At 40.6% G+C, this 13,115-nt stretch overlaps 2 protein-coding genes across 2 annotated transcripts in view; one reads left to right on the top strand and one right to left on the bottom strand.

The window, feature by feature from the left end:
- The window catches only part of LOC128982949 (uncharacterized), a 47,147-nt gene that overhangs the window by 3,372 nt on the left and 30,660 nt on the right, over window positions 1–13,115 (top strand). The window lies entirely within an intron of this gene.
- Window positions 9,152–10,474, bottom strand: LOC128996674 (uncharacterized). The gene has a single exon (XM_054422109.1). It carries the CDS (start codon window positions 10,472–10,474, stop codon window positions 9,152–9,154), a length of 1,323 nt encoding a protein of 440 aa, XP_054278084.1.

Raw genomic sequence — 13,115 nt, 5'->3', positions numbered from 1 at the left:
AACTAACAACTCGATAAACATAAACTAACAACTCGATACATTATAACCTAAACTTTAACTTACCTAATCTAACCTACCTTCAAAGGACTTAATGCAGTCACCAATCCACATAAAGCACGACCTATCACCCTGACATGCCTAAATAAGAACTACATGTAATTAGTCCACCAGTCCATCTATATCTCCATAATGTGACGAAATTCCTATTAGGCCTATAGAGAACATTAAGTTATTTGACTACAGAATCACTTGAAATGTTATCCATCCTATCTTGTTTATTCTAATGTTAAGTTTGTTTTTACTGCGATATCTTCATAAATATTCATCAGCGGTTAAAAATAATGGTATATTTGGATTCAGGAGGTAAAAAACTATAAAGTAAGATATCAAAATTACAGAAGAGGCACCTATACAGAATAAATACCGGAAATTTAAGTAGCCAAACTTATCAAGTATAGGCTAGGCCTATAGTTGAAACATCCTTTAAAAATAGGCTACTGAACTTTATTTCCTTATCTACCAAACTTAAGTTAGGGGTAATACTGATCTTATACTACTTATGTTAGGCCTATAGGCCCTATTGAATTTTTTTGCCTTATCTAGCCTACCTAAATTACTTAGACCATTTTAAGCACTTTTTACAATACAATTGGCACTTTTGGGAGAAACGCCTATTTCACCCTGAAAACTTGTGTTTGAAAACCAAGAAAAATGCTAGAAATCGGCGATTTTAGACGCATGAAAAACTGTTTGGTTACCATTTCTGGTATTTGTTTACTTTGGGGGCGTCTAACAAATTTAGAAAAAATGGTTTTATCTCATTATTTGGCCTATTTTGAACACTTTTTACGTTTGGCACTTTTGGGGCAAACGCCTATTTCACCCTGAAAATTGTGTTTGAAAATCGCTAAAAGTGCAACAAAATCTGCTTTTAGCAAATTTCCCATATAGGGAATAAGCTATTACCGTAGGTCTCATGGTAAGACCTGGACCCGGGACCGATTTACATTTTCGTTTTGAAGTCCCCAGAGGTCAAAAACACCATCCGTTCAAATTCATATATAGGCCTATATATATATTTATTTATATCCTAGGTATCTTATCTTACTAATATTATAAATCTGAAAGTTTGTGAGTTTGTGTGTGTGTTTGTGTGTGTGTGTGTTGCTAGATCACGCATAAACTACTGGACGGATTGGGCTGAAATTTGGCATGATGATAGCTCAAATTCCTGATTAACATTAAAGCATATTATTATCCCAAAAATCCTTTCGGGCTCCGCCCCAGTGGCTCTGTAGTTCCCCATGTTAACTTTATGGTTTTTCATATTTAAAAGGAATTAATGAATCTTAACAGCTGTTTCAATTAAACAAGTTGGTTCTGTTTTATGATGTTCAATAGCATAAAAGTTACAAGGATTACCAACAGGGTGCAGCACTATTAATTTTTTTTAATTTATGACAACAGCTAATTTCTAACCAAAAGGTGAGTGAGCGTAGCGAACGAACTTCAACCTGGAGGCGAGTTAGCGTAGCGAACGAGCTAACCTGAAGGCAAGTGAGCGCAGTGAACGAGCTCCAACCTAAAGGTGAGTGAGCGTAGCGAACGAACTTCAACCAGGACGTGAATGAGCCATGCGAATACTTAAAACCGGGGTAAAGGTTAAGGTTAAACGGGGCAAAGTTCGCGGGTACAGCTAGTGTATATATAATTATATGTGTCCGTTAGCACGATAACTCGAGCAAAAATGATCCGATTTTTATGAAATTTGGTACAAACGTGTAAACCTACGTTTATTTGAACGAGTTCGCGAACCAGCATAATCAGACCATAGGAACAGAGGTTTATGGGATAAAAATGAGGTTTTCCCATTTTTGACCCTAAAAACAAAAAATTCTGCGATTTCTTCCTAAACCATCTTGTAGAGCTTAAAAAAGAAATAATTTAGTATATTGAAGCACTGTTGTATGCCTAACGGTCGCGGAGAAAATTCAAAATAAGTGTAATTTAAAATTCCCATGTTATTCTTATGGAGAAAATGAAAACTGTTGTAGTTTACTTGTTTATGGATATATGTTGATAAAATTTAGCAAATTTATTTATTTCATCCTATACTATTGACGTACCATTTGTCTATACTATACTATACTATACTATTGTCAAAAAACACGTTTTACCTTCCCGGTAGCAGCAAACCTAAGCACTCGTTAAATCTAATGTTAGTTAAATTGGGAATAAATATGTCTTATGTATAGAAATATTTTAGTAAAAATTTAATCAGACAAGTTGAAATTCGCTTAGTCTGCAGGTTTTTTTTTATACTTTTAATGTGTTCTTAATATTATTTAGGACATTTTAATCACCCTCTGGCACTTTTTACCTGCCGTTTTTAACCAGAAAATCACGTTTGAAAAGTCATCAAAAATTGCTAAGTGCTGAAGATGCCCGGCCCACTCCTCTACCAAACTAAATACCTATAATATAACTTAACCTAACCTAACCTTAGAAATAGTTGATATCTTGAGCTATCACGGAAACACTGTCTTTGTTTTCTGCGATCGCCAAGAAACCATGAACATCTCCTATGGCCGCGGAGAAATAGTTGACATCTTGCACAATCGTGGGAACACCGCCTTGTCTTCTGCGATTACGGTGAAATTATGAACATATCCTATGGCTGGGGAAAAATAGGTGTTATCTTGCGCAATCGCGGAGACATCATCTTCGTCTCCTCCAATCACGGTGAAATCATTAAGGTCTCCTATGGCCGCAGAGAAATAGTTGACATCTTGCGCTATCGCGGAAACACTTGTCTTGTCTTCTGCGATCGCCGTGAAATCATAAACATCTCCTATAGCCGCGGAGAAATAGTTGACATCTTGCGCGATCGCGGGAATACCGCCTTGTCTTCTGCGATTACGGTGAAATTATGGAAAAGTTATGTGACCGCTGAGAGCTAGTGGACATCTTGCGCAATCCCGGAAACATAATCTTTGTCTTCTGCGATCACAGTGAAATCAGGAACGTCTCCTAAGGCTGCGGAAAAATAAGTGTTATCTTGCATGAGCTCAGAGGCATTTTCCTCTCCTCCAATCTCGGTGAAATCATGAACGACTCCTGTGGCTGCAGAGAAATCCGCGACAACTCAAGTAATTTTGGTTCCATTTTCATGAAATTTGCCTTGTAAGTGTAGGGAAGGATAAACTTAAATGAGTTTGGGAACCAGCAAGATCGGGTCAGTGGCGTAACAAATTTGTACGGGCCCCCCTGCAAACTTATTTTTTGGGCCCCCCCCTCTCAGGAGTTATTTTTAGACCACCGATACAACATAATCAAACGCCCTCCCCCTCCCCCCAGAGTTATTTTTGGACCACCGATACAATGATCAAACAGATTAATCATAAAAAGAGTGGTAAATAAATTATGAAAAAAATATTAAATTAAAAATTTAAATATTAAATTATGGGCTATGTTCCATAAAAGGATGTATAAAGTATTATAGTCGTAGTTTGATGAAAGGGTTACATCACTTCATAATTATATAAATATTAGTGATTGTAAATAGTTTTGATATCAAATTTAAAAAACCCTTATTTTCCATCGTCTATCAGAATGTTTATACTGTATCAAGGAGGTTAAAAATTTTACATTTAATTTATCACACATGTTATCATTTTTTATTACCCTGATAATTAGACTAATTTGTTAATTACAAGGCAAAAATGTGGTTCGAATTCCCCTATTAACCCCCTTAGGCCCCTTAGTTGCCTTTTGATGTATTGGCTATTAATTAACATCTGTGTCTAAGGAATATGCCGGCCTTAGTCCCTTTCAAAACTAAAAGGTTGGGCCACTCATCCTACACCCATCTCCATTAATTCTTGGCTTAAAATACCTACATTGGTATGGTCACCATTTCAAAGTAAAGTATTAAAGGCAATCAATCAATTATTAAAATGGGGACGCCACTATGTGCGTATTTTAACCCAAATATGAATGAAGGATGAGAAAGTGTTAATTTATTAGGTTAGTTTAATTTTTGGTTATAATTATCTCATACACTAAAAGCTGGTTAACTTAATAGATTAACGTACTTTTATCACAGGCTAAAATAGCCTATTGCATTTTTTATTTTATCTTTGTATGGATTTCAAGCGTCTTATTATGTTGTAAGTGTTTATCTTACAACAAATGTCTTTAGTATTGGTTAATTGTGAGGTAAAATAAGATATGGGCTAACAAACACAGTCAGTAGAGTAGCAGTATATTGTATTTAACAAAATGCAATCAATATTAGGACAAAACTAAAATGTAAAATAATACAATACCGTATTAAAAGCCCCATCCAACGTTCATGACTACAGGCTCTAAAGTAACAAAATGTTTGCAGACGACATAAGCAGTGTACGAAATCACCGAGAAGTAAAATATTTCTCGGTGACGAAAGTAAGATTGCATAATAATCAAAAACCCATGTTATAACACTTTAAATTTGTTACCCTAGTTCGTTATCACTGAAGAGGCCTAACGAAATTAAACGATAACTGATAACAACATATTATTAATAACATCAATGTTATTACTTGTTCAATACAATTATTGAATGATTTATAATACATTTAAATAAGAATGAACTCCAATTTTTCGGCCTCCATTCGTCTCACGGGCCTCTCTGCTCGCCGTTTCCCGCTCACCGATCGCGGGCCCCTTCAGCTCCCGGGCCCCCCCGCATCGCGGGCCCTGCGGGCCCTTCTGTTACGCCACTGGATCGGGTCATGGGAACAGTGTGTTACACAGAGGCGACAATTGCGGGCCTGTGAGCTAGGGGGGCCCGCGAGTCTTGGCAGGGATTTTTCAGGAAATTTTACCAGGGCAACGACCAAGGCCCGCGATGGTGCGACGGGCTCTGCCAAACGGGGCCCTCTATCATAACAATATTTATATGAAAATTACTATACATTTTCATGGCGAAAATTTGTTCAAACTAGTAAGAGCTCTCTGACAAGTAGTTTACAACAGCTAAACTGATACAACTTAACCGATCAATAGAAATTCTCTACTAACAAAAATATTCATAGAAGTATAGTCATGCGGGTTGCATCAACTGTCCTCTTGGACTGCGTGAAGGCGCCGTAGTTAGAACCGATATGACCCCCAGCGGGTCAAATCAGAGAGAGACCTCTAGATGCAGATTCAACTATATCAACTTGACCATTTTTTACGATCAAATCGGCGAATAAACCTAGGAGGCTAAGACACTAGCAAATAAATAATTCAATTCTCTCATTGATACTACAGGAGACTACACACTGTTGGGGGAAAAATATGTGCACTCAAGTTTGAACTAAAATATGTGCACTCGAGTTTGAACTAAAATATGTGCACTCAAGTTTGAACTAAAATATGTGCACTCAAGTTTGAACTAAAATATCTCTGAGATGGATGATTCGATTTTGTTGATCAAAATTTAAATATAGGCCTAAGCTAGTTTAAATAAATTTTACGTGGTAACAATAAAAAATTTCTTTTTACCAGACAAATTTATATAATTGAAAAATCATAAAAAGTACAGGTTTTTAAAAACTCTTCACGAACACCGAAGTTTAAAATTTAATTATCTAAACCAACCTTTCTGAAATTCTTATGGCTTATTGGTAGGTTTATTGTTATCATTTTCATGAATTTTCAAATTTGTATTCACAATAGTTTTTATGCTGCTTTTAATTGTTTAAACATTTGCTATAAGACGTTAATATCATATCGTTAATAAGACGTTACAAACTTCGTTCAAAATACCATCTTGTTTGTCGTGACACAAGAAATATCAGCGATATGTCAGATTTTTAATGCGGACAAAGATTTTTTTCAAACAGATTTATATTTGTTAACAATTTTCTCCCGTGACTGGCAGTGGGCCGCCACAATGAAAACTGGATGTAAAATGTCAAATTTTCATTGTGGCCCGTTTAGAGCTTAAGACAAATATTAATTCAGTGAATTGAAGCATTGTTGTAAAATTAAAGGCTTCGGAGAAAAATCCGATCAACTGTAACTTTCATTTTAAATTCTAATGAAGAAAAAGAAAACTTTTAAAGTTTGCTTGTTTATGGATTTATTTTCACTATAAATAGCCTATATTTTGGAATTTTCATGTCAAATTTTAATAATTATAAGTATTGCATCTTATATCTTTTACAATAATAATGACGATGTCAATTACAATAATGTATTGTTTAAAGACTGAATAAATTACTATTCAATGACTATTCAATAGGTCGTCTAGTGGTTGAAAACTCAACCAAAAATAAGTAATGTAGGCCTACAGACTTCCCTATTTTCACCCCACACTGTAAATAAAACATGTGATTGGTATTTCTTCCATTTGTTTTAGTTTTCTGTTTAGACCTATATTTCGTTGTTTTTTTTGTCACCAGCATGGTAACCCATAAGGCCCGTGTTAATTTTGTTAACATTCTAAATTAACTTTTTGTGCTTTCTGCACATCTACAGGAAAATATCTTTCTAACAATATGTGTAGATTTTCCCTGCAATGTACACAAACTGAGACAAAACGAGAAATGTCATTTGAAAAAGGAATAAATATGACTTGTTGATGGAAATAGTAAAAATCCAAATCAGAAAAATTGAAATTCACTTATGCTGCATGTTTGCTGCAGCAGGGGTAAGTTATTAATTTCTCCCTCTATACCATAGGTACATGGTGGTACATAGTACATACTACATATATGGAAAAAGTTGGCTATTGTTTTTTTTGTGAGTTTTTGTTGGGTATATCCTATCTGTTTTGGGTGCCCCTGAACCCAGAAAAGTGATTGCAAAGTGATGTATGTGTGTGGGTGTGTGTGTCTGTATGTATACAGAGCTATACTTCACACCAATCACACCTGTGGTCCAATTTTGATGAAATTTGTTATGTGGGTACTAATCCATAATATATCTCCATAATTTTTTTCTTCTAATTTTTATTTTTACCCTTTCCACTCGGATTAGTTGACCCCTTGTTGTCCCATACACTTGCATTTAATTTCATACAAAAAACATGTTTTGGGTTTTGTGTACCTATAGTGACTAAAATAAATTATTTGTTGTACTTGAGGGCTTGATTCTTATTCAGCATAAAATTGGACACAAGTAAAACATAATACCTCCGCCGCATCAAACCTGCAGACTAAGCAAATTTCCATTTACCTGGCTGGATTTCTACAAAAATATTCCCTAAAAATAGTCAGATTTTTTTTCCTATTTAAATAACATTAATTGTAATGAGTACCTAGGTTTGCTGCTACAGGGAAAGTATCGAGGTGGGTTTTTTTATTGAAATGTTTATAGCTTAGTATGAAATAAAAAAAATTTCCAAATTTGATTAAAATATATCCATAAACAAGCGAACTACAACAGTTTACTTATTCTCCATAAGAATAATGTGGAAATTTTAAATTGATAGTTTTTTTATTATCTCCGTAAGGCATACAACAACACTTCAATATACAAAATTATTTCTTTTTTTAAGCTCTACAAAATGGTCTGGAGAGAAATTGTGAAATTTTATGTTTTTTGAGTAAAAAATGGGAAAAACCCATTTTTACCCCATAAACCCCCGTTCCCATAGTCCGATCATGCTGGTTCGCGAACTCTGTAATGGTCACATTTTATTGGGGGGTTCGTTTTAATTATTTAAAGGCCGCGAAGGCTTGAGCGCGCTTGACAACAATGTCAAGTAGGTACAACTACGTCACAGTTAATGGTACCAATGACTTTAAATTTACTTACTACGACTGATCGTACGTTGACATCTAAGAGTCCCTCAGAGGATGACCCGCGAATTGGGTGGATTCACTCGTTAACCAAGGATGAACTTCGTTACGAAATGAGTCGATACGGTTTGCCTAATATGGGGACAGTTGAGGAACTTCGAAGATCTTTTTGTAAATTTTGGAAACATAGCATTCCCCGAGCAGTGTACGGTAAGGACGTGAATGTTAGCGTGGACGGTGCGTCTGCACTTCCACTCGGCTATGACACGGGATATGTCGACTCGCGACCGGGTAACAGTGACATACGAAGTGTGGAACTGGACAGAGTACGGGAGATAGTTGGTTTGCCTCCAGGAGCCAACTTTGAGGACGTTTGTCGCTCGTTATCAAGCCTAACGATGCGCGCTGATAAGACCAACAATCAGGCTAGTAATTATCCAGTCAATATAACACAAGCAGATCGTTTTACAAATTCCGAGGGGTTAGTGTATAGTACACTAACCAGACCAAGTGTTAACTATGCTTTCGACACCTCCCACTCTACAGATTCGATTCATCGACCTACGGTGTCTGGTACCGGTCAGCGATCGTACGGAGAATTCGCGAGCGAACAACTAGGTATTCCTACACAGGCAAGCGTGAATCACGGATTCAGTAGTGGTTTGCCTTCGTGTCACGAAAATCCTAACGTAATTCGTAAGGTTGGTGTTGACGTCTCGGCGTTGTGTAATCTAGTTCGAAAGTGGAACGTTCGTTTTGACGGCTCTAAAGACCCCGTTTCTTTCTTGGAACGCCTGGAAGAGCTTATGGAGGCCTACGAAATTAATAAGAACGATATAATACGAGCACTCCCCGAACTACTCCATCGTAATGCACTGTTGTGGTATCGAAACTATAAAGACTCCTGGCATAATTATGAGTCATTTAGATCGAGTTTCGAACTACAATTCCTACCACCGGGGTACCAGCGAAATCTAGACGAAGAAATTCGGCGTCGGACTCAAGGTGACAACGAAGCTTTTAGAAACTTTGTTGTGGCTTTAACTACTCTCATGCGACGCAAGGGAACCCTCAGTCTCCACGAACAATTGAATATTTTGTATACGAATATGAGACCCGAATATAAGTTGACGATGAGGAGACACGATTTTTTCTCGGTCGACGAAATGCTCAGACAAGCGGAACACGTTGAGAGCTATTTTAGGGAAAAATCTCTTTTCCGTCCCCCTCCCCCTCCTTTGGCAGCGTTGGTCCCCGAAACGGCTTATCACCCGAGACGAGGACGCGATTGATTGATTGATTGATTCTGTAGGGGCGGACCTTGTCCTGTTGCACGTCAGCCACTGATGGGCTTTTTGCGCTCCCCACATGGTACTTCAGAGTCCGTCAAACCTGAGTTGCTTAATGAACTCAAGCATCCTGTCAATGAGCTCCTCCTGAGGAAGGTGTCTGCCCCTTGTCATTACACCAAGAGTACTGTCCCTTACCTCATTCAGAGCTGTGCAGTCGTAGAGTAGGTGATCAGCAGTCTCCTCTGATTGCCCACATTTCCTACACGCAGTGTCACCATTGTGGATCCTCAAGCGATGCAGGTGTAATTTCAGAAAGCCATGTCCAGTGACCATTCCTGTGATCTGTCTGAGTCGCCTCCTGTCCAAGCGTAGGGCATTGGAGGCGACCGTCTGGGAAGGAGAGAAGAGGGTGAGCTTGCTTACCCTATGGTGCTGAAGCCTAACCCATCTTTTCCTGTGTTCCTCCTGAGCCCATGCCATGACTGAGTGACATGCATGCCCACGAGAGATTCCACAGAAAGGCTGTGGTCCCACGAAGTCTGAGGCTGACGCGACATTTGCTAGCCTGTCAGCCACCTCATTCCCTTCTATCCCTGAGTGCCCAGGAACCCAACAGAGCGTTACCTTGTTGCGCCTGCCCAGGTCACATACCGCAGAAAGGCAGTCCCAGACCACCTTAGAATTAAATTCATAGGAATCAAGCGCTTTGAGCGCAGCCTGGCTGTCTGTGAAAATGGAAATGTTGATGTCCCTGAAGCCTAGCCTCAGGTTTTCCCTAGCACATACCATAATCGCAGTCATTTCGGCCTGGAACACAGTTGGGTGAGTGCCCATAGGAAGACAAATGTCCACCCCGTTCTGCACTCCATGAATTCCAGCCCCAGTCCCACTTCTTACCTTAGAACCAGTATACCATTCAAGGTCGCCTTGTGGAAGAGGATTCCCACCGGACATCCACTCATCCCTGGACGGAAGGAGGACAGTGAATGGTCTGGCGAAGAAGAATCGAGTCGGCATGTGATCCGAGGGCATGTCCATTACCTCCCCTCTTACCTGCTGAGTGATCCGAGAGTGACCTCGGGATCCTCCAACATCCAACCAAAGGTTTTCACACTGGAGTCTGTAGGCAGTCCTCCTCGCAGTGACCTTGACATGCAGGTCAATCGGAGTGAGGTTGAGAAGGCAGTCCAGTGAGGCTCCCGGACAGCTGCTCATTGCGCCCGTGATGATGAGACAGGCGAGTCTTTGGACGGCAGCCAGATCTCTCACCGCCGACACTGAGTCCATCTTGGGCCACCACACGAGTGAGCCGTATGTCATGGCGGACCTTACCACGGAGACAAATAGCCAGTGCATGAGCGCCGGCTTGAGCCCCCAGGTTCCTCCCACCATGCGTCTGCAGGCCATGAGGACGCGATAATAAATCAGGAGATAATTTCAGAGTTTCGACGATTGGCGAGTGTCAGTCATCAAACGGCGTGACGGGACGATTAACCGAGAAGCGCGTAGGCTTCCGGTCAGAGGCAAGACAACGTAGGTCACGAGAGAACTCTCTGAACCCCCGGACGGGTAATTTTACGAGGACCTCGTCATCTACGAACCCACGACGTCACTCGGAGCGTGAGCGCGGAGGTTCACCCCGAGAAAACAATGCAGTTCCGCGATGGCCGAATAACATGAGAGAAAAATCATATCTCACATGTTGGAACTGTGACAAGAAAGGTCACATGTTTCGTGACTGCCGTATGCCCAGAACGCTAAAGTGTTTCTATTGTAAAAAGGTGGGTATCCGAACCCACGATTGTCGGTGTCGAGGAAAATACCAAATGAGGTCGACTGAATCCTCAGTAGTGCCTTCTACGAAGACCTCCCCGGACTGAAGCGCTTGGTTAGAGAAAATTAAGAAATTCCCGGAAACCGAGAACGTTCAGATTCAGACCAACGACAGACAACCGCACGTATCAGTGACGATAGCAGGGCAAGAGTTCGCCGCGCTAATAGATACAGGTGCCGTAGTCACGTTGATCGGCACGGCGGTGGCACGTCACTTGGAACAGTCTGGAATTATGTCTGTTTTGACTCCTATGGTAGTGAGACTCGCCAACGGTAGTTATTCGAAGTCGGACAAGTCCTATCACTTCAAAGGTCTATTGAAAGGACGAATGGAAGAGTTCCATGCTCTGTATCTTCCCACGCTTACCAGTGACATAGTTCTCGGGATCGATAGCTTAGAGCGACTGAACTTGGTGACATACCACGTGGAGGTAGAGAATACGAGACCGGACGCCACTGATGGAGTGAACGAACGGCACGGTGTTGAGACTCAGTACCAGACAGGTACCGCCAACAATGTGGCTGGTGCGTTATCGCGACAGGCAGAAGGTGTCGCCGAGCATACCTCCATCGAGACAGCGGTGTGTCCCATTCAAGTATGCGTTAATTCGGACGCTAAAACACCCGGGAGTGATCCAGAAAGGTTAAAAAAACGATCTGGTGGCACAGACAGATGGTACGATAAACTTTGGACCAAGGTGAATGTTAATCCCGGGAGTTTCGATAAATACATTATTCGTAGCAGAAAACTATTTCGGTTGAACGGTCGGAAGGATACGGACGGTGATAGTCGCGATCAGAGGAGGAGGTGTGTTCCAAAAAACGAGCGAACAGCAATTGTGAGGGAGATGCACGACTCTCCCGCGGCGTTGAAAGGACTGCTAGTAAAGTTGGCGAGCAGTATTACTGGCCCTTATGGAGACGAGACGTTCGCAAATATGACAGATCCTGCTATGCGTTCCGACGTTATAAAGATGAACAGGTCGATACTTCTCTTTTGCATAGGCGTGAGAGGAGAGCGTTCTCCCCGCCAGAGAAGAAGGGCCGAGCGTTGGGTGCGGGGAAGGTTTGTCGCCTCGCCTACTAGAAGAAGCGTTTGTACGAGGCAGGTACCTTTTTTTGTTTGTTTTTTTTTTCTCGCCAAAGTGAAAAGGGGGTGTAATGGTCACATTTTATTGGGGGGTTCGTTTTAATTATTTAAAGGCCGCGAAGGCTTGAGCGCGCTTGACAACAATGTCAGACATGTCCACTGCAGGTCAAGTCTCCTAGTTCGTGACTTGACCACCGCGACCTCGGGGCGCTGACGTAGTCGTGGTGGGGATTAGCCTAGACCGCCGGACAGTGGACATTTCTTAAGGCAGTCGATGGCGAGCGCTTGTTCGCCAAACACCCTCCCTCTAGAGCGTGCAGCGAACCTGCGAGCTTAGGTCGTGGATTCGACTCGCAACGTGCGAGACAACATAAAAGCGATAATAATAAATCGAGCGAAGTATCGTCAGACGTAAGTACTGTGGTATATCATTACGTTAAATATAATCTTATTTTCCCCGTTTTACTTTGGCGAGTAAAAGTTATTATTATTTACGATCACCTTAGTTGTAAGAGATTAGCGTATTGTATTTCTCAGGCCGGCACTGCGAGTGCGGTGCCGCAGTAGCCTACACTTTTTAGTTTATTTATAGAAAGTGGTTTTATTTTATTTTATCTAAAAGTATTTTTATTTAGTTATATTTCGAAGCCAAGAAGTTCATTGGCATATTAGCGCTGATTCATTTCATTTCGTTATTTTGTTATTGCGTGTGACGACATTTTATTTCACTACGAGAGTTTTATTTTTAGTTTTTATTCGAGAAGCGATACCTTTTGTTAGACCTAGAAGCTGGTGACGTATTTTCGTTCTCCTAGAAGCATCGTATTTAGTTCCGATATATTCCTGGTCAGTGCGTCGTTGTGCTGACATACAACCATAGTATCGTGTGCGTGTAGGACGACGAAGAAAACGTATACGAAGATCGAGAAGCGATTAGCAAGCGACGGAGACTCAGCTAGAACCCTGGACTACTCCTGAGCGGTCCGAGCAAATCGGAGGTAAGTTTAGGATAGGTGCCCTACCCGACATAAACACCTCACAACTCGTTCGAATAAACATAGGCTTAAACACGTTTCTACAAAATTTTGTCAAAACCCGATCAATTTCGAGTTATCACCATAAAAC

Source organism: Macrosteles quadrilineatus, unplaced genomic scaffold (genome assembly GCF_028750875.1).
Source record: "Macrosteles quadrilineatus isolate MER2022 unplaced genomic scaffold, UCM_ALF_1.0 Scaffold_1__1_contigs__length_201487025, whole genome shotgun sequence".
In the NCBI taxonomy this organism is placed as follows: domain Eukaryota; kingdom Metazoa; phylum Arthropoda; class Insecta; order Hemiptera; family Cicadellidae; genus Macrosteles; species Macrosteles quadrilineatus.
The sequence above is the reverse complement of the archived record's forward strand: the minus strand, read 5'-3'. Positions and strand labels throughout refer to the sequence as shown.

Coding starts and splice junctions, on each gene's coding strand:
- LOC128996674 (XM_054422109.1), bottom strand. CDS start 10,474: ATGGCCTGCAGACGCATGGTGGGAGGAACCTGGGGGCTCAAGCCGGCG.